Here is a 26,902-nt window from a genome sequence, read left to right as displayed (position 1 = left end):
GATGACATGTCTTGAACGTATGTTTATCCCCATGAAATGGCAGTGTTTTAAGAATTACCATCCTTATGATGAAACTAGATGTCCCCTTCTTTTTCTTTTTTCTATACCATTGAAGTTGTCTTTTCTCATCACCAGAGTCTTCTCTTCTTATTTTTTATTTGGATAGTTTTTTTTTTTTTTTTGTCACGCCCCTCTTGGTTCTCAACTATGTTTTAAAATTCTGAGTCTCCTTTATTATATGATGTTTATCAATTTTCTCAGAATCTATTTGACAAATTTATTTCCACAAAGTCCATATCCACACTCAGCCTTGCTGTTCAGAGTGTGTGTGAGTCTGTTCCAGTCTGATATATCTGTATTACAGTAAAAGTTTCAGATATTTTGCTATAGTCATTTCCATTGTTTGATTTTCTTTCTATATATTTTATTATTCATTTCTTTCAGCAAATTCTGAGCTTTGCCAAACTGTAATGAGAATTCACACTATACATTTGGCCTCTGTAAGGGCATTGTCTATGTATCATATTTTGTATGTGACAATCCCTTAATGAACAATATTTGTACATTAAATAAATATTTCCTAGATATAATCCTGCTATAAGAATACTAAAAGGGGCCAATGCTGTGGTGTACTGGATAAAGCCACTGCCTACTATGCTGGCAACACATATGAGCTCTTGTTTGAGATCCAGCTGCCCCACTTCTGATCCAGCTCCCTGCTAATACACCTAGGAAAAGCAGTGGAAGATGGCTCAAGTGCTTGGGCTCCTATACCCACATAGGTGACCCAGAAGAAGCTCCTGGTCCCTGTTTCCACCTGGCCCAGCCCTGGCTACTGCAGCTACTTTCCAAGTGAACCAGAGGATGGGAGTTATCTTTTTTTTTTTTTTCTCTGTCTCTCTTTATCTGTGACTGCCTTTTAAATAAAAAAAATCTTTTTTAATAAAAAAATACTAAAAACAAAAACTCCTTAGAACCACTTAGGAATTGAGATTCTGATTTCCCTTAGGTGTTTGATGTTATGGTTTGCTTATTCATTTTTTCCTTCATTAATTTGTCACACATTCACTCTCCTAGCAAACATTTGGCATTTCCTATGTGCTGAGTGTTTGGGAATGCAAATATCACATATTTTTAAAGACAGAACTTATTTTCTGTTTCAAGTCTCCATACAATACAGACTTAATATTTCCCAATGGAAAGTTTCTAATTTGTCCAGAGTTGAATCTATGTTCTGTGGAATCAGTTAAACCTAGTCATTGATACGATACTTAAAATTCTGTGGAGACATCTTCATGTCAGGATGATTTGCAGTTGTTAGATCTGCCAGGTCTAATAAGAAGAGCCATAATCACTCTAAATATTCAAATTAATGGACTTTGATAGAGGGAATTGGTTATAGAGGTTGTCAGGAGAGTTGAGAAAACAAAGGGAGAACTGTGAGCTTCCTAACAGGGGAAACTGCTGCTTTCCTGTCTGTGGCAAAACAAGACGAGCAGCATTGCTGGACCCATGAGACGAGGCGCATTTGGCAGAAGCTGGGCCCCTATGGTAGAGACAAGGAGAAGCAAACTCAACACGGGCGCCATCGCTGAAGGCAGAGAGAAGGGGAAATACACTATTTCTCCTCCAATCTCTCCATAGTGTTTCCTGTTGGCCAAATCTAGCCAGAAGAATTGGAACACATGAGCTTTGGAAAAGCAGATCAATGGTCTATCTGGCATAGTACATCCCTGCAGGAAACAATTTAATATACCTCTATCTGTAAGAGATATTGTATTTAGGAACATACTTCAAGTGAGTGCATCTTATTAGTTATCCTTTAATAAACATTTTTACTCCTCACAGATTTTACTTTGAAGAATTTCCTGTGAGTCCTTGATGGTTAGACTTGCTTGAACTGATTACTGTATACTTTGGTTCTTAAGTTCCTGTAGCACAAACAGTGTGAAGTCATAGAAACCTGAGTGATTTCACCTCTGTCATCTTATTGAGACTGGGAGATTTTATTTGTGTTTTAAGTTAGTAAAGTAAAGCAGAGTGGCTGAAGACTGATTATCTTCTAAGCATACCTTTCTGAATTTCCTTTTCTTTTTATGATTATTTATTTATTTGAAAGGCCAAGGTACAGAGAGGCAAAGGCAGAGACACACACACACACAGAGAGGTCTTCCATTTGCTGGTGCACTCCCCAGGTGGCTGCAATGGCTGGAGCTCAGCTGATCCAAAGCCTGGAACCAGGAGCTTCTTCCGGGTCTCCCATGCAGATTCAGAGGCCCAAGCACTTGAGCCATCTTCTACTGCTTTCCCCCATAGCAGAAAGTTTGGTTAGAAGAAGAGCAGCTGGGACTAGAACCAGTGCCCATATGGGATACCGGCACTGCAGGTGGTGTCTTTACCTGCTGTGCCACAGTGCCAGCCCTCCTGCATTTTAATTTAGGGGTAAAGCTCTCTCATTTGTTTTTACAAGAAGCTCACAAGTAAATAACAAGCAGTAAGTTACAGCCATGCCCGTGCTGTTGCTGTATAGATAGCATCCACTTTCATCTTTACAATAGGCAACCTTTATCTTCCTATCCATCATCTATTATGTATATCAACTTTTATTGTCTATCCATCCATCATCTGTCTGTGTACTATGTATTTACCTTCTATCACCTATCAATTATCTATTTTCCACCTACTTATCATTATCTGTCATCTCTGTTTATCACCTGTCTTTATATCACCTATTTATCATCTGTCATATATCTGTATATTATCTGTTTCACTTCTCTATCTACCATTCTTACTGTCTAAATTAGTTAGGACTACTGTTAAATAGATGGGAATTTACACAATAGACATTTATTGTCTCATGCTTCTGAGCCTAGACATCTGAGATCGAAGATTCAGCAGAGTTGGTTCTTGTAAAGGCTATGAAGGAGGGCTATTTGCCATGTATCTGTCCTTATCTGGTAAATGAGCGTCCTCCTCCTATGCTTTCACATCAACTTCCCTCTATACAAACCTGTGTCCAGATTTCCTTTTTTTTTTAACAAAATTGGTCAAATATTTGACTAGGTCTAATCCTAATAAACTCATTTTAACTTAATTGTCTAAATAAAGATCCTAACCCCAGATAGTCACACCCCTAGACACTGGAGTTTATTATAACAACATATAAATATGAAGTGGTATATATTTCAGGCCATAAAATTTTCTACCATCTGTCTGTCACTAAGCAGTAACCACAATGATTGTTTAGGACTTAGAATCCATTATGTCTTATTATTCTCTCTCTCTCTCTCTATATATATATATATGATATTTACATTGAGCAACAAGTAGATCATTTATGGTAACACTGAAATAAATGTTATATCATTGAAATATTCACAGAATTGAAATTTTGGTACTTAATTGGTTAAAAAATTTCATTTTTAAACTCATTAACCCTGGGGCCAGTGCTGGACATGGTGGGTTAAACCTCTGCAGCACTGGCATCCCGTATGGGCTCTTATTCATTTCCTGGCCGCTCCACTTCTGATCCAGCTCCCTGCGAATAAGCCGGGGAAAGCAGCAGAGAATGGCCCAATTACTTGGGGTACCAGATTCATCTCCTGGCTCCTGGATTTGGCCTGGCCCAGCCCTGGCCATTGTAGGAATTTGGAGAGTGCAGATAGAACATTCTCATTCTCTCTCTCTCTCTCTCTCTGTGTGTGTGTGTGTGTGTGTGTGTGTGTACCTCTCTGTAACTCTGACTTTCAAATAAATAAATAAATTTTTAAAAAATCATGAATTTTTTTATCACTGATATTGTTTAGAAGGGTCAGTATTTGACAATAATAAAGAATAGACCCAATATTTAGCTGATCTTATTTTATTACTTTAAATCATACATAGATAGAGTCCTCTTTTATTACCTATGCCTGGGGAGGACACTCTCATATCCAGCTCTTGGCAGCACCTTGCACAGTTCTTGGGTGTCTATTTTAGAGTACACAGATTAGAGCACAGGCAGGGCAAGAATTAAATCAAACAGAAAATGGACCAGGAATGTGCCACTTACATGCCCATGTGCATTACTATTGTATTTAAGTATTTACTTACTTCTCCACAATGATTAGACCTCATTTAAAATTTCTCATTTATTTCTTTGAGGGGAATAAAGAGAAAGAGCTCCCCTTCACTGGTCCATGCCCTCCGATGTCTGAAATGTCTGGAACTGGGATAGGCCAAGCCAGGACTCAAAAGCTCAATCCAAATCTCCCATGTGGGTATTAAGGACCCATCACTTGAGCCACTACTACTGTCTACCAGGGTGTGCATTAATAGGAAGATGGAATCAGGGAACAGAGAGTACTTGAACCCAGATACTCTTATATGTAATGCAAGCATTCCAAACAGTGTCTTAACTGTGACACCAAATACCAGCTCTAGCTACACATCTTTGTGTCTATGTCACCCTTATTTGTATGGAAATATTCTTCTACTCCCATCATGTTCTAGCTGTGGGGAATGGGCCACTCATACTATATATTCATCTCTTAATCCCCAGTGTATGAAGGCACTGGGAAAGCTGTATTAACATCCTCAGCTCTACATGGGTCAGGACCTAGATCATAGCTGCCCTTGGATCCTGAAATCCATCAGAGAATTTATCATTTCCCTGGGTTCTGGTCCCCAAAAGCTGGACTAGAGAGATGATACCAAGCCTGTCCCAAAGACTACTGATACTCATATCATCTTTTTTTTTTTTTTTTTTTTGATAGGCAGAGTTAGACAGTGAGAGAGACAGACAGAAAGGTCTTCCTTCTGTTGGTTTACCCCCCAAATGGCCGCTACGGCCGGCGTGCTGTGCCCATCTGAGGCCAGGAGCCAGGTGCTTCCTCCTGGTCTCCCATGCGGGTTCAGGGCCTGAGCACTTGGGCCATCCTCCTCTGCACTCCCAGGCCACAGCAGAGAGCTGGACTGGAAGAGGAGCAACCGGGACAGAACTGGCACCCCAACCGGGACTAGAATCCAAGGTACCAGTGCCGCAGGGGGAAGATTAGCCTAGTGAGCCGTGGTGCTGGCCTGATACCCATATCATCTTAACATACCTCCTTATTATGGAGAAAATGGCAGAGGAGCTCCATGCAAATTAGAGGGACACTGTGGATCTGCATGGAGGGTGTGAAAATGTACAACTCAGGACCCTAGCAGCCAAGAGACTCAGCACCAGCTTTGGAGAGTGAGGTGAGACCATACTTCAGCGGCCCAACCCACTGGCGATAAATCTGTGGGAACAGCCTGGCTTAAGCCTATCTTGGAGCCCTGTGGGGATCAGTATACCTGCCAACTCACAGGAAAATAAGGGGGTATGTTTCTCTCTCCCCAGTCACCTGGCACCACTGTCCTGTAACTAGCTGAGAATGGGCAGGCACCATTTTGGATATATGTAACATCTGTTCCATCTTGTGCTTGCATACCTAGTAACAGGCTGAAAGGAGATACCTAAATCCAGCTGGGAGAATTGACAGTGTCCTGAGTACTTTTGACTGTGAGAGCCTTGTGTGGTGAGACTATGAAAACATTGTAGCTGCATGTGAGGGTACAGGGTGTGGCTGGGTCTTTGGGCAGTCACTGTGGGTGGCTCCATACACCTGGGGCTCCCTGATTCCCTGGCAAGAATCATTGCTGGAGGATCTGTGCTCACATCGAGGACTGCATGGATCCTTTGTGCGATTCTTGTGGCAGCATTAATGAATGTTGTACCCACTGGGGCTAGCACCCAGGCATTGGTCTCCTTGGAACCGAAGGAGATGAGTGTGAGACTATTTCAACAGAGATGAAAGAACCTCCCCTTTGATTAAAAAAAAAAATGGAAATTTACCATGCCCAATTTGGGAGTCATCTTGGGCACTTCCCTCACCCTGGGACACTGAACAGAGATCCTTAGCCTCACCCAGCATATGCCCCAGGGCATTCATTGAAGGAGCAGATACTTCATTAATCCACAGAGGCATAGTCCAAAGATAAAAGCCATGGCAGGGAAAAAAAATAAACGAACAAGCATCTCCACAAATGCCTAAAAATAAATGCAGCAATTCAAGAAACAAGACATAGAAGACAACATGACATCTTCAAGGGAACACAACAACACTTCAATACTAGAATGTGAAAATGACAATATTAAAGAAATTCCAGAAGCAGAATTCAAAAAATTGATCTTAGGAGTACTTAGAAGTAATCAGAAGCAAATCCATGAACTAAAGAAATTGTACATGACATGAAAGAAAGTTTTTCTCATGAAGTTGAGATTTTAAAGTGAAATTAAAACAAAATACTGGAAATGAAGAATTCATTGGAACAGAATAAAATGTGGGTAGCCTGATCAACAGAATCAGTGAAGCAGAAGAAAGAATATCTCCATCTCTGGAAATTTTATAGTCAGAACAAAAAAAAAAAAAAAAGGAGAAATTAGAAAACAAAAAAAACAGTGTTGGAGATCTAGGGGATACTATCAAACAACCTAACACTTGGTCCTAGGAGTTCCTGAAGTCATGGAAAGAGAGAATGGATTAGAAGGCCTTTTTAGTGAAATAATTACAGAAAACTTCCTTAATTTGGAGAAAGAAAGGGATGTCCAAGTACAACAACCACATAGAACTCCTAATAGACATGAGCAGAAAAGATCTTCACCACAACACATTGTGGTCAAACTCTCCACGGTAAGATATAAAGATTCTAAAATGAACATGAGAGAAATGCCAGATTATTTTCAGAGGATCTCCAATTAGACTCACAGTAGACTTCTCATCAGAAACCCTACAGGCTAGGAGAGAATGTCAAGATATATTCCAAGTCTTAAGAGAAAAAAAACTATCAGCCTAGAATATTGTAATCTGCAAAACTCGCATTTATGAAAGAAGGTGAAATAAAGACTTTCCATATCAAACAAAAAATGAATGAACTTGTCACCACTCATTCAACTTTACAAAATATTCTTATTATTTATTATTATTATTTATTCTTTGTGTATATATCTATACACAAAAACACAGAAACATGGTCCTCACTATGAAAGAACATGAAGGCAGAAAATCTCTGTAAAAGTATAAAGGAAATCCAAAGTAAACAATAGGAATATGGGAAAATGGCAGGGCCAAGTCATTTCTTTTCAATAGTCACCTTGAATGTAAATGGCCTCAACTATCCAGTTAAAAGATACAGACTGGCTGAAAAAAAAAAAAGAAAACAAAGCCTATCTATTTGCTGCCTACAAGAAACACATTTCACCAACAAAGACACAGGCAGACTGAACATGAAAGAATGAAAAACATGCTAATGAATACCAAAAAAAGAGCTGGTTTAGCCATCCTAATACCAGAAGATTTCAGCACAAAACCTGTTAAAAGAGAGAAAGAAGGGAACCATACAATGAATATGGGATCAATTTAACAGGAAGATGTAACTATAATAAATGTATGCACACCTAATTACAGAGCCCCTGGCTATTTAAAAGAACTGTTGATAGATCTAAAGGGAGACATAGACTCCCATACAATAGCAGTGGGGGACTTGAATACTCCACTTTCAGCAATGGGCAGATCAACCAGACAGAAAATCAGCAAGGAAACAACAGTTAACTGACACCATAGATCAAATGTACCTAATGGATAGCTTACAGACCTTTTTATTCTGTAGTTGCAGAATGCAAATTCTTCTCATCAGTGAATGTAATTTTCTCTAGGATAGACCACAAGTCAGACCATAAAGCAAGTCTCAGAAAATTCGAAGGAACTGGAATCATACCATGAGTTTTCTCTGACTACAATGGAAAGAAGCTGGAGATCAACAACTTGAGAGGCTTTAGAAGGTATGCAAACCCATGGAGATTGAACATTATTCTCCTGAATGAACAGTGAGTCATAGAAGAAATCTAAAGAGAAATCCAAAAGCTGTTGAGGAACAGTTTTTGTTTCATATTATTTGTTGAAATCTTTTCTTAGTATAGAGTTAATCTTCTATGTATAAAGTTAATTGAAAATAGATCTTAGTAAAAAAAATAAGAAAAGGAATAGGACAGGGAGGAGGAAGAAGGGTGGGAGTGGGATAGGAGGGTGTGTATGGTGGGAAGAATCACTATCACTATGTTCCTAAAGTTGTATTAATGAAATGCGTGAAGTTTGTTACCCTAAATAAAAGGTTTCCAGGGAAAAAATCTTTGATCATCTGTGGTTAGATAATATGATGTGTTCATTTTCTCTGTCTTTATATATATTTTTCCTTTCTTTGATTTCCATAGCAAAAACAAAATCAAAATAGGCTAGAATTTCAGTCTTAGTGAATGTTTGCCTCTGAAAGTCTATATGAAACTGTACAAAGTTTTGGCCCAGGCGAGAGGAGAGTTGAGGAGATGAGAAGAAAATAGAAAGAGAATAAGAAAAAACACATCTATGAGAGAAGGGGCAAGTTCCTCCACTACACCACACTAGATGAAAGCTGGTAATAAGTCACTACCTGAGAAATTGTGACAAAGAAATTGTGACAACACTGACAGCATCACTGTTTTTCAAAGTTCCCCATACAATTTTAATATGCAACCAGAGTTGAAAACCACTGATTCAAGCATGCCGGAACAAGAGGGTCTCAAAAAAGATGACCACCTATGCCAGGAATTTCCAGGGCTGAGAAGACTAAAAGGAGCACAAGGCAGGAATAATAAACATATCAGCCACCTGTTAAGGTGAATTATCATGGAATGATCTCCCAAAACTACCAGCAGCAACATTGCTTAAGATCTCAAGAACTGTGTCATGTGTGGGATAGTAAATCGGATTTAAGATAAATTGTAGAGAATAAAGATTAATTTCTTTGACACTTGGGTTTGTGACACGAGATATACATTCACAATGCATCTTGAAGTCCATTGAACATTACTCAAATTCCTTTTTGCTGAAGGGTGGAAAATATGGCAGCAGGATTGAGGATGTAGGAATAATTTTTAAAAAGCACACCTTGATTAATAAAAGGACAGAATTCTTAGTTCCTGAACTTTTGCACCATGTGTAGTAGCTATTGTTATCTTATGATTCTACCCAGAATGACCTCTTTTTACTCTTTGATCCTCTGGTAAGCAGAATAGTAAGGCTTATTGAGCCTGAGAAACCAATCCTTGTAAGGCTAATTACTTCTATGTGAGCCGAACAATAAGAAAAATGATTCCATGACAACCTTTCTTCATATATCTTGCTTGTCTGATGCCTTACTTATTTGACTGTATATGATAAATGACTCTTTCTCAAAACATTCAATATTAGACACTTCCAAGTTAAGTCTGAAAAGAAAAACAATCACAGAAAAAAAACATGTAAATCACTGCTTTTCTTAATTTTTATTACTTGAAGATATTTACATCTTTGTGATCATTATAATTTAAATATTATTAATTTTTCAGTACAATTTTATGTCACCAGGAGTGTGGCTTACTAAAGCCTTGATGGTGGCTTGTAGAATGGAGTTAGGGTTTGACAACAACATGTAGTCTTAAATCATTTCTGGTTAATGTTTCAGAGTTATTAGATAATTTTTTGAGCACAGAAATTAATTCTCAAGTTGAGAGTACAGTTAAATACGTCAACATAATTTTTATACATAACCCTTATTATCAAAGTATAATAAAATAGACATGCAATAAATATTTAGAAAACAAATTTAAACATTTCATTACAATTATGTAATATATATTAAATAAATATACAAAATAGACACTGTGCTTGAAGAGTTGAAATCAAATACGTAAAAATGGATTGATTGACAAGATAATGGAGCTGTTCAGATACTGTCCTTAGGAATGATGTTGCCTCAAATAGTTGGCTTCCCCAGCCTATCCCAGCCCCCAAATTTTTAATCCTGATAATGTTATATGCATGCTAAAATCTTTACTTAATGTATGCTAAACTGATCTTCTGTATATAAAGAGAATCGAAAATGAATCTTGATGTGAATGGAAGGGGAGAGGGAGTGGGAAAGGGGAGGGTTGCGGGTGGGAGGGACGTTATGGGGGGGAAGCCATTGTAATCCATAAGCTGCACTTTGGAAATTTATATTCATTAAATAAAAGTTAAAAAAATTTTAAAAAATGAAAAATTGAGAAAATAATATATAATTCAAGCCAAAGGAAATGACTTCTCTATACCTATTTGTTTATTGGAGAATAAAAAACAAGGTATTTATTTAAGCATTACTAATTGCCTGAATCATTATTCTTCATTTTGCTTTCCATGTTTAGGCATGTATAATGACTAAAGTCTAAAACAAGGAACAGAAACTATTTCCTTTAACACCCAAAACTGAATTCTGTAGTTGGTACTATATCTCTTCCCCATGAGAACCGAGGTTTAATGATCTTCTATAGATGAACCATATCAACCTAGGTACTTCATTTGCTTATAGGTACAAACTGTAGGCTAACAAAGTATATTAGTTTACTTTGATTATATAATTCCAAGAAATTTTAGCTACATTAATTAGATACTTTGAATCCATCCTTTAAAATGTCCTGAGAGAAATCAGTGGTCCTTTTTCCCTAAAAGTGTCTAATTTTTTCTATGTTTAGGTTTCTTATAGAAAATTGTAAATAATTTAAATAATGGATATTTATATAATTTGCTAAATTGAACTAAAATTGTTATTTGATGCCTATAATTTTCTTGGATAATTTTTTAAATCATTGTTTAGTTCTTACTAGGTAGAATAAGAAGTATTTTGAAGGAAAACGATAGGCTATATTTTAGAACATATATTTTATTGCTATGGATTATCAAATGTAATTTTAGATTTCTCACCAGCTAATATAGTCAAAAAAAAAGAGTAGTTTATCATTGGATCTCTGATAGCATTTGTTGAGTATATGTGACTTTAGACTGCGAACTGGAGATTGAATCCAACAAGAGTAGATGCATTTGATACATAAAAAGTCAAAACATCCAAGTAAGTCATGTCCATTCCCATGACAGGTGCGAAATTTTCATCCCCGATTATATCTAGTCATGAAGCAAGTTCTCTTGCCTGATGTACTTACAGTTTCTTGCAGGATTTTATAAAATACATTGATCTTAATCCATAGTTGGTGCCAAATGCAGATATTAGACATAACTGGTGCAGCTCTTACTGATCACCGTCACATTCCTTTGCTTCTCTGTGCGAGGCGCGCAGTCCACAGGAGCTGGATATCTTTGCCTTTGCACCTTTCTGTTGCACCAGAAGAATCCACAGAGCAAACCTCCTCCAATGAAGAGGACCGCAGAGCTTGCCCAGCCGATGAAAAGTGCTGCTCCCAGTTCTCGTTTCTGGCCTGCGTTGATGGTTGGGTTATAGAAATCCCTGATGATGATATTGGCTGTCCAGCACACTGGAATCAGAATGAAGATGCCGGTCAGGATGAAGAGAACTCCAGAGGTGCCCAGAAGGTACACTTTCACCTTCTCATTAGCGCCTGTGCACTGGATCTGCTTCATGCCACAAATGCCAATAAGCAGGGCAATCAAGGAGAGAGCAAGAGCCACACACATGAGAGCCCGTGCTGCTTCCAGGACAGGTGGGAGAGCCAGCAAGGAACTATAGAATTTGCACTGAAACCTAACCCTGGCTTGTCGGACGCAATTCATCCAGAGCCCTTCCCAGATCCTTTCAAAGACAATAATGTTGCTGCCAATGAACGCTGATACTCTCCACTGAGGCAGAAGTGTTGTGGCAAGAGTCCCAACCATGCCGAGGAACCCACACACCAGCCCGGCAATTTGCAGTGGATAAAACGCCATACTTTTTCTTTGAGGGCTGGTCTAGTCTGGAATGGTTGAAGATGCTCAAGTTGCAGAACATGGAGAGCGCTGGAATCTAGAGCTGTCTCTGATGATGTTCTCTCTATTGCTTCTGTGCTTTACATTTTAGTCCAAATCAACTGCAACAGCTGATCTTGGCCTAACTAGAAGTACCTGTTGCAAATGCAGGCTGTTTCTGCACACACACACACACTCTTTTCTCTATGGATTATCTACTAGTCATATATAATTAGTTCCCAGCCAATAAGAAGGTACATAGAGGTGTGTCAAGGAAAACTACATTCAACTTTAGTGTTTCTCATATTATTATTGTGAGCAACACTGTAATTAAGTTTCAAAGCTTCCATTGTAGATTACTAATTACAGAGCTGAAAACTTCCTGTCTAACAATCACTCTGATGTAAAAGTATAAATATGTGCTAAGCCACAACTGAAGCCAATATGAAAACCTTGTCAGTTCTTTGGGGTACAATGGAAAATCATTTTGGAAGTAGATTATTACTTTCTTCTAATGTAAGCCACCTTTCTGGTTTTAATAAATACATTTGTATTGGAGGCAATGCCTAGTTATTAGTTTAATACTTCTACTAATGAACTAGTGTTTGGCTCAATAGTTGATACATTGCTTGGGATGCCTGAAATCAGTATTGGAGTACCTGGGTTCAAACCCTGAGTGTTTCTGATTTCAATTTCCTACTAATATGCACTCCGGGAGGCAGAAGGTGATGGCTCACATAGTTGGTTCTCTGTCACTGACATGGGATATATTGATTGAATTTTCAGCTCCTGGATTCAGACTGATTCAACTCTGACTGTCACAGTCATTTGGGGTAAGAACCAATAGACTTAATATGTTTTGTTCTCTCCCTTTTTTCCCTCTACTTTTCAAATAATAAATAAATACTTAGGATTCTTAGAAGACCTAAGCCTGAATTTCAGCTTTTGCATTTGTTCTTCAGATATAGAAAGTAAGAATAAAGAGAACCACTCTTCATTTAATTTGAACTATGCAATTATTATCTATTATTATCTCTCTCTGTTGAAATAATTGTTTTGTATGTAAACTTTCATTAGATATTTCTCCAAAGGCAGTTTGAAACGTATCACATTTATCAATACCAAAAACATATACTTTGTTTATAAATATCAATATAAAGCTGGCACTTTCAATTAGTTATAGAAATAACTAAAAACAAGACAACAGATGACTTTTTAGAGTTGTAAGATATCTTCAAAGCCATCATACTTAAATCACTTACGTGTCAGATATAGAATGTAAGTATTCTGGGCTGATGTCTAAGGTCAACTCTGTGGTAACTGATTCAGGGTCAAACCTGGGTCTCTCTCACCATGCTTACTGCTTCTGTCCACTTGATCCCACAACAAAAGGGAGAAATTCTTTTCAAACATTTTCTTATTAATGAGACTTACATAGTTTTTAAAGCAAGCAGGATTGGGTTGAGGCCATTTCAGATTAAGAGTCAAGTTGACATGTTGACTGCCACTACTTGGCCAGTGCCCAAAGGCTGGGGAGGTCAGGGGTGTCAAAATGTGGAGAGTGAAGCCTTTTCTCCTTTTTTTCTTTTACTTCCCATTGAACAGAATGTATTTTAAGGATAAAATCCTACCTGAAACCAAGTACACTGAACACAAACCATAGGTCCTCTATTTCAGTCAACCTGGAAGTTAGTGGGTATATGATGCCATTCAAATTTTAAAATCATTTAAATTGAATCAGAAATATGGAAGCCATTAAATTTTCAAAGGTTGTTCTAAGGTATGTGAATCATTGAGGAAATAAATGATGTATATGTAGATCACAGTTTCCTAACTTCAGCCTAGGATAAAGGGATTTTGAGGCCTTTGTTCTGAATTACTGAGACATAAGCTTCACCATTCCACCCTGACAGGATTTGCCAACATTCCTGTGAGTTGCAGCTTCCAGCACCTCTTCATTCTAGTTCCTCTTCCCCATTCCATCTCTTTTGCAGTCCTATCTTTATTATGTCCTGGAAGTTCCCAGCTTGTTGTTCTTTTTCAATTGATTTTTTTCTACCAGTTAGAGACCCGTTCTGTATCACAAGTAAACCCATGTGAGGATATTCATTTACTTAGAATATGGAGGTACATCTTGCAGATAAGAATAACCCTAGAAACATAAATAATTTAGGAGCTTGTGTTTTCCTCCTCTCATAGCCAAGATTAATTTTCAAAGCCATCTTTATTTTCCTTCTTTACATTTAGGGGAACATGGTGATTGCCCTCCAACTTTTCTTTGAAACTCATCACCTCTACCACTTAAAGAGTTCTTACTCCATTGATCATTCTCTACCATCTTCATACGTGCACCCTCTCCTTCTCTCTGAGTTGTCCTTGGAAAATAAATAAACTCGCTTATCTTCTATTTTAAAATACCAGAACTGTATTCTCTGCTATGTATGTCCCATACATCTTTTGGTCCACTCCCATTTTTCACTGTTGTACACATTGAAATCTGCTTATCATTACCATCTTGCCAACTAAAACCTTGCTAGAAATGTTATAGATTTTTTACACACCCTAACTGCTTCATCTAAGAAATACTTTCATGATTTTTGCTTATATATCCTTTATGCAAATTTGGCAATAATGTGCTATCATTTCACAAGGCAGAGAAGAATTTTTCCTTTGGAGATGGTTACAGTCTTACCTGAATACCTTAGCTATCATTTTGGGCATACTTTAAAACCTCTCAAAATTGCCTGTTCTACAAAGCCAGTCATAATATCAGCCTCACATGGATGCTTGAATTTTAAATCTATGTAGCATCTGCAAAGTATTTGGTCTAGAACAAGCTCTGGGAAAAGTTTGTTGTTAAAAGTAGTTATATCAGTTGCTTTTGTTATTTTATATTCTTATTATTTCTTACTTACTCATATTCACAATTTTTTCTATAGGTTCCCTTAACCATGTTTGTTATGTTTGTTTTCTTTATGCTTATAGATGCATGTGTGTGTGTGCACACACACTAATACCTCAATACTCTCATGTACAAACTGTCTCTAAAAAGTCTCATACATAGGCTCCACATGTACTACCTTCTGTGAGGCTAATATTTTTAATTAGATTTCCTTAATTGAGCAGCAGAGAGAAAGAGACAGAATTCCCTTATGGTGATTCCCAAATGCCCAAAACAGCCACAGCTGGGCCAGGTCAAAGCTGGGAGTCAGGAATTCAATCCAGTTCTCCAATGTGGGTAGCAGAAACCCAATCACTTGAGTCATTATTGCTGCTTGCCAGGGTCTGCCTTAGCAGAAAGCTGGAGTCAGGAACCAGAACTGGGGGTGGGGGGGATACCCAGGTACTCCTATGTGGGATGTAAGTCTTAACCCTTAGGCTAAATAATTACTCCTGGTTATAAGATTTGAAGCTAGTGATCTTTAGTCCATACCTTTCTGTTTGTCTCCCTCAGATCCGTTTTTCCTTCAATTAATAGGAGCCTATAGTGGATTGTCATGTTCTACCCAGGTGATCATTCCAGCTTCTGATAGTGATGCCAGAAAAATACTCTCAGCAGCGTATAAAGGCCCAGCTGAGAGCCCTAACTAAGGTTAACTTGGAGGAGCCATTGCAGCTCCAGAATCCACTCAAGAGTAACCCGAAGTTTTCCTTTTGTGTCTATACCACAACTTCACTTCTATGTCCCTTCCTTCACTTCTTTGTCTTAGATGAAGATTCCATAATCAAAACAATGCATGGTAATCTCCACCTCAGAGTCTGTTTCCCAGAGAACTCAAATATTATTTAAGTAAAAATCTTTTTTATTTAAGGTATAAAAACTTCATATATTTTATATATAAAAATTGAAAAACATAGTGAATTTTCCCTCCTTTCCCTCCCTCCCACTCACACCCTTCTTCCTCCCCCGTCTCTTATTTACATTCTTCATTTTTTACTAAGATCTATTTTCAATTAAATTTATACACATAAGATTAAACCTACATGAAGTAATACTTCAGCAAATAGTTGAGAAAAAAACCTACTCCTCAACAGTCAAGACATGGCTGTTCAATCGTCTCAATTTCACTTCTATAGATTACCTTTTAAAAACTCTATTAGTTACTACAGATAAGGGAGAACATGTGGTATTTGTCCATTTGCAATTGGCTTATTTCACTAAGTATAATGCTTTCCAGTCGCATCTATTTTGTTGCAAATGACAGGATTTCATTTTTTCTCCTGTGTAGTATTCCATGATGTACAGATATCATAATTTATTTATCCAGCCTTCAGTTGACATATGAAACATGTCATATGTGACATATGAAATATGTGTTGATTCCATATCTTAGCTATTGTGAATTAAGCTGCAATAAATGTGGGTGTACAGATAAGTCTTTCATCTGCTGATTTCATTTCCATTGGGTAAGTTCCCAGGAGTGGGTTGGCTGGGTCATATGGTAGGTCTGTATTCAAATTTCTGAGGTATCTCCATATTGTCTCCCACAGTGGCTGTACCAGTTTACATTCTAAATAACAGTGGATTAGGGTACCTTTTCCGCCACATCCTTGTCAGTATTTGTTGTTTCTTGATTTCTATATAAAAGCCATTCTAATTGGGCTTAAAACCATTCATTATGGTTTTGATAGGCATTTACCTGATGGCTACTGATCCCGAGCATTTTTTCATGTGTCAGTTGGCCATTTGGATTTCCTCTTTTGAAAAACACCTACTGAAATCCTTTGCCCATTTCTTAATTGGATTGTTTTGTTTTTCAGTTTCTAGAGTTCTTTATAGATTCTTGATGTTAATCCATTATCAGTTGCATTTTTTGCAAATAATTTCTCCCATTCCATCGAAGAACCCAAATATTGATTGATGCTTTATTCTACCTTATTAAATATGCTTCCTGTTATAACATTGTTGTCTTAGTCCAGCCCTTCAACATTCTTTCTTGCCTCATTTCCATAATATCTTACCTAGTCTCTTTGCCTTTGATCTTATGACTTTCTGATCTGTATGCCATTGGAAAAGCATAAAAACCTTGTTGAATTAAAATTCTGAACATGATATTACCTGCTTGAAATTTTTCACTTCTACATTTTCTTCAAATGAAATCCAAATCCCTTAACAAAATACAAAAGAGAAAGCCCTTCAATTGCCTGCCATCCAATTTTGAAACTGAGCTTCTGATCATGACTCTATTTTCTATCCTCACAGATCTACATTTTAGGGAGTGTGCTGAATATTAAATAAGTGATTGAGAAAATACATGACATCAAAAGTTCATATATATATCTATCTGTAAAAAATGATGTATAAATAGAAAACCATGAAATGATGTTAATTTTACTTACAGGGTGAAGGATTGTCTGCTGAAACAATATTTAAGCTATAACCTGAAGTTTGAGTAGAAATTGACAGATAATCAGTCAGAGGAAGATAAGTACATCCCAGACATAAGAGGCTTCCTAGATAAAAACAATGACATTAAACGGAACTTGAGTCTAATAAAAGGTAAGACATTGATCAAGAAGTGGATAAAGATTGACATGGGACACAGACATAGGTAATGTTCAGAGATGCAAGGCCATGTGAACATATGTTTTAATTTATTTTTAAGGAATAAAAATTTCATAAATACAACTTTAGGAATATAGTTATTCTTTCCACCATACCTGTCCTCTCACCCATACTCCTACCCCTCTTCCTCCTCCCTCTCCCTCTCCCAGTCCCATTCTCCATTAAGATTCATTTTCAATTAACTTTGTACACAGAAGAACAACTTTAAACTAAGTAACAATTTCAACAATTTGCACAAACATGCACACACACACACACAAAACACTCCTTGAGAACTAGTTTTACAGTTAATTCTAATAATACAACTCTTTGTGTACAGCTCTCCTGCTTGGGGAGTTAGTGCACAGTGATTCCTGTTGTTAATTTAAGAATTAACACTCTTATGTATGATGTCAGTGCTCAAGTCAAGGCTCTTGACTTGAGCTGCCAAGGCTATGGAAATCTTTTGAGTCCACAACTCCATCAGTATTTACACAAGGCCAAAAGCAAAGTGGAAGTTCTCTCCTCCCTTTAGAGAAAAGTACATCTTGCTTTGATGTCCACTTCTTTCCACTGGGGTCTCACTCATAGAGATTCTTCATGTAGGATATTTTTTGCCACAGTGTTTTGGCTTTCCATTCCTAAAATGCTCTCTTGGGCATTTCAGCCAGAACATAATGCCTTAAGGACTTATTCTGAGGTCAGAGTGCTATTTAAAGATATTGTCATAACATGAGTCTGCAGTTCTGCTTCCCATGTTGGATCATTCTCTTCTGTTTAATTCTATCTATTATTATTATCAGACACTTGGTCCTGTTTATATGATTATATTAGTACTTAATCCTATCTATATGTTCATGTTAACACTTAATATGATTACTTTAACATTTAAGATGTCATTTTTGCTACCCAGCTTAATGAGATTTGGAGTCCCAGGATAAGTTTTTAAATTGTACCTATAGAAGTTACACCATAGAGGGGCAGGCACTGTGGAGTAGCAGGTAAAGCTGCCACCTGCAGTGCCAACATCCCATTTGGGTGCCGGTTCAAGGACTGGTGGCTCCACCTCTGATCCAGCTCATTGCTATGGCCTGGAAAAGCAGTAGAAGATGGCCCAAGTCCTTGGGCCCCTCACCTGAGTGGGAGACCCAGAAGAAGCTCCTGGCTCTTGGATTCCAATCAGCAAAGCTCTGGCCTTTGCAGCCAATTGGAGAATGAACCAGTGGATGGAGACCTCTAACACCCTCTCTGCTTCTCTTTCTCTCTCTGTGTAACTCTGACTTTGAAAAAAATAAATAAATCTCTAAAAAAAGAAGTTAGTGCATAGGAATGTATGCAGAACTATCCAGCTTTAAAGTTACAAGCTTCCTTCTCCCTCTCTTATTTGCACTCTTATTTTTTAATGAGCTCCATCCTCAATTGACTTTATACATATATGATTAACACTACGTTAAGTAAAGAGTTCAACCGATAGTATGAAAAAACAATAAAACAATAAAAAACAAAACTATTTCTCGACAGTCAACAGAAGGGCAGCTCAGGCCATCCCTTCTTTAAGTGTAAATTTCACTTACATAAATTTCATTTTAGGTGCTATATTAGTTATTAGTTCTCACAGATCAGGGAGAGCATATAGTATTTGTCCCTTTGGGACTGGCTTGTCTCACTAAGGATGATATTTTCCAGATTCATCAGTTTTGTTGCAAATGAAAGGATTTCTTTTTTTTCACTTCTGTGTAGTATTCCACAGAGTACATATCCCATAATAACTTTATCCAGGCATTTTGACAGACCATTTATGTTGGTTCCATGTCTTAGCTATTGTGAATTGAGCTGTAGTAAACATGGGGATGCAGATAATTCTTTTATTCATGATTTCATTTTCCTTGGGTAAACCCCCAAGAGTGGGATGGCTGGGTCATACAATAGTACTATATTCAGATTTTTGAAGTATTGCCATACTGTCTTCCACAGTGGCTTTACCAGTTTGCATTATAACTAACAGTGGATTCAGGTACCTTTTCCACACATCCTTGCCAGTATTTGTTGTTTCTTGATTTCTGTATGAAAGCCATTCTAACTGGGGTGAGGTGAAACCTCATTGTGGTTTTTATTTGCATTTCCCTGATGGCTAGCGATCCTGAACATTTTTTCTTGTGTTTGTTGGCCATTTAGATTTCCTCTTTTGAAAAATGTCTGTTTAAGTCCTTGGCCCATCTCTTAACTGAATTGTTTGTTTTGTTGTTGTGGAGTTTCTTGATCTCTTTGTAGATTAAGGTTGTTAACCCTTTATCAGATGCATAGTTTCCAAATAATTTCTCCCATTCTGTTGGTTGCATCTTCACTTTCCTGACTGTTTCCTTTGCCATACAGAAACTTCAGAATTTGAAGTAATCCCATTTGTTAATTTTGGATTTTTCTGCCTGTGCCTCTGGGGTCTTTTCCAAGAAGTCTTTGCCTGTGCTAATGTCTTGCAGGGTTTCTCCAATGTTCTCTAATAATTTGATGGTGTTGGGTCAAAATTTAGATATTTAATCCACATTGAGTGGATTTTTGTGTAAGGTGTGAGGTAGGGGTCTTGCTTCATACTTCTGCATGTGGAAATCCAGCTTTCCCTGCACCATTTGTTGAAGAGATTGCCCTTGCTCCAGGGATTGGTTTTAACTACTTGATCAAACATAAATTGGCTGTAGATGTTTGGATTTATTTCTAGCATTTCTATTCTGTTCCATTGGTCTGTTTTTGTACCAGTACTGGGCTGTTTTGATTAAAATTGCCTTGTAGTATGTCTTGAAATATGGCATTGTGATCCATCCAGCTTTGTTTTCGTTATATAAGATTGCTTTAGCTATTCAAGGTTTTCTGTTTTTCCATTTGAATTTCAGCATAATTTTTTATATATCTTAGAAGAATGTCTTTGATATTTGATATTGCATTGAATATGTAAGTTGCTTTTGGAAGAATGGAAATTTTATAATGTTGATTCTTCCAATCCATGAGCATGGAAGATTTTTCCATTTTTTGTATCTTTTTCTATTTCTTTCTTCAATGTTTTATAATTTTCATCATAGAGATCTTTGAAATCCTTGGTTAAATTTATTCCAAATTATTTGATTTTTTGTAGCTATTGTGAATTTTAGAAGCTCAATCTCAGCCTTGGCTTTGTCTGTTTATACAAAGGCTATTGATTCTTTTTTATTGATTTTATATCCTGCTACTTTACCAAACTCTTCTATGAGTTCCAATAGTCACCTATTGGAATCTTTTGGATCCCCTATATATCTATATATAATCATATTGTCTACAAATAGAGTTACTTTGACTTCTTCCTTCCCCATTTGTATCTTTTTGATTTCTACTTCAATGGTTCTGGCTAAAAACTTCCAGGACTAGATTGAATAATATATATTCAAAATGATGATGCTGGCCATGAGTTTGTCATAATTTTCCTTCAATGTGTTGAGGAATGTTCCTTCTATATCCAATTTGCTTAGAGTTTTTATCATGAAAGTGTGTTGTATTTTACCAAATGCTTTCAGCATCTATTTAGATAATCATATGAGTTTTGTTCTTCAGTTTGTCAATATGATGCATTACATTGATTGATTTGCAAATGTTGAACCATCAATGCATACCTGGGATAAATGCCACTTTTTCTGGATGGATAATCTTTCTGATGTGTTTTTGTTTGTTTGTTTGTTTGTTTTTTTTTTTTTTTTTTTTTTTTTTTGGACAGGCAGAGTGGATAGTGAGAGAGAGAGATCTGATGTTTTATTAGATTTGATTTGTTAGAACTTTGTTAAGAATTTTTGCATTTTGTTTATCGGGGAAATTGGTCTGTAGTTCTTTTTCTCTGTTGTATCATTTTCAGCACTAGGAATTAAAGCGATGCTGGCTTCATAGAATTTGGGAGAATTCCCTCCCTTTCAATTGTTTTGAATAACTTGAGGAGGATTGAAGTGATTTTTTCTTTAATGTCTGGTAGAATTCAGCAATAAAGCCATTCGGTTCAGGGATTTCTTTTTGGGAGGGCCTTTATTATTGATTCAATTTCTGTCTTGGTTATGGATCTGTTTAGGCTTTCTATGTCTTCATGATTCAATTTAGGTAGGTTGTGGGTACAGGAATCTCCATTTCTTCTGTTTCCCAGTTTATTTGCATACAGCTCTTTGTAGTGATTTCTGATTATTCTTTTTGTTTCTGTGGTGTCGTTGCATTTTCTTTTTTATCTCTAATTTTATTGATTTGGGTCTTCTCTCTCCTTTTTTTGGTTTGGTGGACCAGTGGTGTGTCAATTCTGTTTATATTTTCAAAAAATAGCTCTTCGTTTTGCTGATCTTTTGTGTTTTTTGGATTTAATTTTATTGATTTCTAATTTTAATTATTTCATTTCTCCTACTAGTTTTGGGTTGGTTGTGTTTCTAGATCCTTGAGATGCATTGATAGCTCATTTATTTGGTGCCTTTCCAATTTCTTGATGTAGACACCAATTGCTGTAAACTTTCTTCTTAACACTGCTTTTCCTGTATCCCATAAGTTTTGATATGTTGTATTGTTGTCTTCATTTGTTTACAGAAATGTTGTGATTTCTCTTTTGATTTCTTCTGTGAACCACTGTTCATTCAAGAGCATGTTGTACAGTTTCCATGTGTTTGCATATGTTCTAGAGATTCATGAGTTGCTTATTTCGATTTTTTTGAATTACTTAGACTTGCTTTTTGGCTTAGTATGTGATCAACCCTAGAGGATGTTCCATGCACAGCTGAGAAGAATGTGTATTTTGTAGCTTTAGCGCCCGTAGCTTGGGCTGTGATCTGGTCTTACCTCACTTTCCGAGGCTGGTGGGAAGGCTCTTAGTTGGTGGAGTCCTGAGTTGTGGACGTCAACGCCCTCCACATTGGTCCTCTGTGTGCTTTTAATTTGCGTGCAGTTTCTTCTGCCATTTTCTCCCTAACTCTTCTCTGAGATTTCACTCCCTCCATCTTTTTTAAACTATCTTCTCCTAGACTAGAGCAGTAAGCTCTCACCCTATTCTGCCATCTTAGAAGCCCTTCGAATACTTTAATAATTGCCTAAGCTCAATAGAAAACCAGTTAAAGATAAAGCTTGGTGCTGACACTATCAAGCCTAATGTCAGCATTTAGAAGCACAAATGTAAAATAACACCAATCATCAAAGCCATATAATTATTTGGGGGCATGGATTCGAAAGTAATAAAATTGAATATGAGGAAACCGGTTAAAATGTTACTACAATAGTACAAATAAAAGACAATAGAAGCTTGGTTAGAGCATTTGCAATGTAAGGAGTAAAATGATTCCTGGTATGTGTAAGAGGTATGATTAGTGAAGGTGAGTGATGGACTACAGATAGATAAATGTGTCAAAGATGGCTGTCATGTTATTCACAAAAACATTATACACAGGGCCATTTACAGAGGGGTGTGGCATGAGGGAAGTGCAGTCTTTTAGAAAAAGATCAAGAGTTCAGTTTTGGCCAGCGCCACGGCTCACTAGGCTAATCCTCCGCCTGTGGTGCTGGCACCCCGGGTTCTAGTCCTGGTTGGGGCACCAGATTCTGTCCCAGTTGCTCCTCTTCCAGTCCATCTCTCTGCTGTGGCCTGGGAAGGCAGTGAAGGATGGCCCAGGTCCTTGGACCCTGCACCCACATGGGAGACCAGGAGGAAGCACCTGGCTCCTGGCTTCAGATTGGCGCAGCATGCTGGCTTCAGCGTGCCGGCCATAGCGGCCATTTGTGGGGTGAACCAATGGCAAAAGGAAGACCTTTCTCTCTGTCTCTCTCTCTCTCTCACTGTCTAACTCTGCCTGTCAAAAAAAAAAAAGAGTTCAGTTTCAGATATGAAGTCTGTACTACCAGTCAGCCAACAACGAACCTAGGGAATTAAAATTTAGGAATTTATAGGGATAGTGTGGACTGTAGTCTTATTTAAGAAGACAAAACCTCCATTACCTCTGCAAACCACCTATGATTAGCTCAAAATCAGAGACAGAATGATGACTACACAGATTTCTGACATGCTATTATCTTATCCTCCTGGGACTTGCACTGAGGTATTAGAAAATCTAATTTAGCTTGAGGACTTTTTGACTTTTCTCTATAAAGAAGTTTCTGGCTTTTACTTGCGGCATCAGCTTCAAGTGAATAGGAGTGGAGGTGCAATATCAGAATGAAGATATTAGAGCACCCATCTTGCTTTCACGCTCTCTTCAGGAGGTCTACTGCTGAAATGTCAGAATCCTTCTGTCTTATTTTATGTCTATTTTGAAAAACAGTGACCTACCTTTCTCCCTCAGTGACTACTTCAAGTTTCAAGTAGAAATGAGGCAATAAAGTTTTAGCTGAATACCTATTGAATTGATTTATTTGAAGATCTATGTAAGTAAATATACGCTTGCACAAGTATATATGAAGAAACTTCCATCAAGTTAGTAAAACAATGTAATTGCACCTGACTTTGGCTTAAGGCAGTCCAAGCTGTCAGGCTTTTGGAGAGTGAATCAGCAGGTAGAAGATATCTTTATCTGTCATTCTTTATCTGTTTTTTTTTTTTTTTTTTTTTTTTTTTTTGACAGGCAGAGTTAGGCAATTAGAGAGAGAGAGAGAGAGAGATCTTCCTTTTTCCGTTGGTTCACCCCCCAAGTGGCATCTATGGTAGGCGCGTTGTGGCCGGCGTTCCAACCGATCCAAAGCCAGGAGCCAGTTATTTCCTCCTGGTCTCCCATGAGGGTGCAGGGCCCAAGCACCTAGACCATCCTCCACTGCCTTCCTGGGCCACAGCAGAGAGCTGGACTGGAAGAGGAGCAACTGGGACAGAATCCGGCACCCCACCCAGGACTAGAACCTGGGGTCCCTGTGCCACGGGCGGAGGATTAGCCTACTGAGCCGCCGCGCTGGCCTCTCTGTCATTCTGCCTTTAGTATATATGGGTGGGGGCCGGCACTGTGGAGTGGTGTACATGGATTACAAAAATTGTGACAATATTGTTAGCTTTTATTTTTTTGAAATACCAAATAGCACAGTTGTTTGGAAAACAGTTTCTTCAGTCAGTCCAAGGAAAAAAATTATAAATATTTAATTTAATTATTTAAAATTTTTAATTGACTTCATTTTCTTTTATTTTTTAAAGATGAATTTATTTATTTGAAAGGCAAAATCACAGAAAGCCAGAGTCAGAGAGAGAGAGAGAGAAAGAGAGAAAGGTCCTCCATCCAATGGCTGCAATGGCAGGAGCTGGGCCAATCCAAAGCCAGGAGTCAGGAACCTCCTCAGGGTCTCCCACGTGGCTACAGGGGCCCAAGCACCTGGGCCATCCTCACTGCTCTCCCAGTAGTGAAGCCACTACCTGCAGTGCCCACATCCCATGTGGGCTCCAGTTTGGGTTGTGGCTGATCTATTTCTGATCCGGCTCTCTGCTGCGTCACAATTTTTGTAATCCATGTACAGAAGGTGTCTAAAAAGCTTGTGGAAAACTCATAACATGGGAAAACTGACTGGGTCTTGAAATTTTTCTGCTCCTATAAAAACCTATCTTTCAATATCATTGTTAAAAAGTTTTGAAAGTATCCTTGTATTTGTATTCTATTATTGATTTTCCTACATATTATTACATCTTATAAAGTGTTTTCTTGGGGTCAGTGCCGTGGCACAGTGGATTAACGCCCTGGCCTGAGGCACTGGCATCCCATATGGGCACCAGTTTGAGACCTGGCTGCTCCGCTTCTATTCCAGTTCTCTGCTATGGCCTGGGAAAGCAGTACAAGATGGCCCAAGTCCTTGGGCCTCTGTGCCCACGTGGGAGACCCAAAGGAGGCTCCTGGCTCCTGGCTTCGGATCTGCACAGCTCCAGCTGTTGCCGCCAACTGGGGACTAAACCATCAGATGGAAGACCTCTCTGCCTCTCTCTCTCTCTGCCTCTCTCCTTTCTCTGCTGTATTAATTCTGACTTTCAAATAAATACATAAATCTTTAAAAAAAAGTGTTTTCTCAATTTCTCTAAGCCACATCAACATATATACATTGCTTGTTTCATGATTATTAATTTTCCTTTGTGTTTTGATCTAAATTTAGTTGCAAAAGAAACTTTTTTTCTGAATTCTCAGGTCACGTTAGCTTCCACACCATCCCCATCCCTGCTAGAATTTCAATATTGCTAAGTATTATGCATTTCCCTCCATAGCAGCTTCACCATTTCTTAATAAATACACACTTTTACTTTTATTTATATAAGGCATTTCCCATCTGAATATAGGTTCCATTAAAACAGAGACTGTGTCCACTGCACTTGCCACCAGATTCTCTGTGTATGTCATGGATGCATAGTAGGTACCAAGAAATATAATTTGAATAAACAATGAATGAATTCATCAATATAATATTCTATTGACATCTGCATCCTCTAATTAAAGGTTTAGTATTTAATTATATTTTTCTAAATTATAAATTCATAGTTTGAAGGAGTTTTGCTTAAATGCAAATGAAGAGTTATATAATTGGAATATCATCCAATTTGATTTTTACAAAGAACTGTTTTCTGTTCCAGAAATGTATTTGTGGGTAATCTAAAAACCATTCAAGTTAAGTTTAATACTGCCACATAGTCAATCAATTTATCCTAAGATGCTGAATCACTACCTCAAATTTCAAGAATTTTAAGGCTACTATATACCAGCATTGCAAATGGAACTTTCTCTGAAATCAATCAGGGAAATCCAGAGTCCACTCCAAACTGAAAAAAACCTGTATTAAATTGTGCATATTTCTCCTTGTTAACACAAAATTGAGACTATACTATGGAAATCTTTGAATTGATTTACCTCACGTCCTCTTTCTTCCCTCTCCGCCTCTCCCTTCCCCTCTCCTCCCCTCCCCTCCCTTCCCCTCCCCTCCCCTCCCCTTCCCTTCCCTCTCTTTCTTCTCTCTCTCCTTCTCTTGTTCCACTTCACAGGGCTACAGAAACGACTTAAGAACACTTGTATAAAAAGGCATGGGGCCTGCATTTCTTAGCCGTCTCCACTTGCAATCTGAGGGCTGGTTGCTGTGCTTCAGATCCAGGTTCCTGTTAGTGCATCTGGGAAGGCAGTGCCCAATGACCTAAGTTATTAAGCCCCTGATACTGATGTGGAAGACAAGGGTGGAGTTCTGGGCTCTTGAGTTTGGTCTGGGCAAGCTCCCTGGCTACTGAGACTATTTGAGGAGTGACCCATCAGATGAAAGAGATCTCTGTCTCTCTCTTTCCTGTATATGTGTGTGTGTGTGTGTGTGTCCCTTTCTCTCTGTCATTATTCCTTTCAAATAATGAAATTGTTCTTCAAAAATGCAGCTTGTAGGACTGGTGTTGTGTAGCTGGTTAATCCTCCGCCTGCAATGCCAGCATACTGTATGGGCTCCCGTTAGAGACCTTGTTGTTCTGGTTCAGATCCAGCTTCTTGTTAATGAGCCTGGGAAAACAGTAGAAGATTGCTAAAGTACTTGGGCCCCTGCACTCACATGGGAGATCCAGATGAAGCTTCTAGCGGTCCTGGCCCAGCCC

The 26,902-nt window shown here is 38.0% G+C and overlaps 1 protein-coding gene and 1 long non-coding RNA gene across 2 annotated transcripts; one reads left to right on the top strand and one right to left on the bottom strand.

Annotated features, from left to right (window-relative positions):
- Positions 1 to 9,353: 9,353 nt before the first annotated feature.
- Positions 9,354 to 11,990, bottom strand: CLDN17 (claudin 17). The gene has a single exon (XM_002716786.4). The coding sequence runs from the start codon at positions 11,787 to 11,789 to the stop codon at positions 11,115 to 11,117; it is 675 nt and encodes a 224-aa protein (XP_002716832.1). The 5' UTR covers positions 11,790 to 11,990; the 3' UTR covers positions 9,354 to 11,114.
- A 147-nt stretch (positions 11,991 to 12,137) lies between these two features.
- Positions 12,138 to 17,301, top strand: LOC127482805 (uncharacterized). The gene is made up of 3 exons (XR_007908658.2): positions 12,138 to 12,323; positions 12,594 to 12,640; positions 17,150 to 17,301. It is a non-coding gene; the product is annotated as an uncharacterized lncRNA (long non-coding RNA).
- The last annotated feature ends 9,601 nt before the right edge of the window (positions 17,302 to 26,902 follow it).

The sequence above is a fragment of the Oryctolagus cuniculus genome, chromosome 4 (genome assembly GCF_964237555.1).
Source record: "Oryctolagus cuniculus chromosome 4, mOryCun1.1, whole genome shotgun sequence".
Lineage (NCBI taxonomy): Eukaryota > Metazoa > Chordata > Mammalia > Lagomorpha > Leporidae > Oryctolagus > Oryctolagus cuniculus.
Note: the sequence above shows the minus strand (reverse complement) of the source record. Positions and strands in the feature narration are given on the sequence as shown.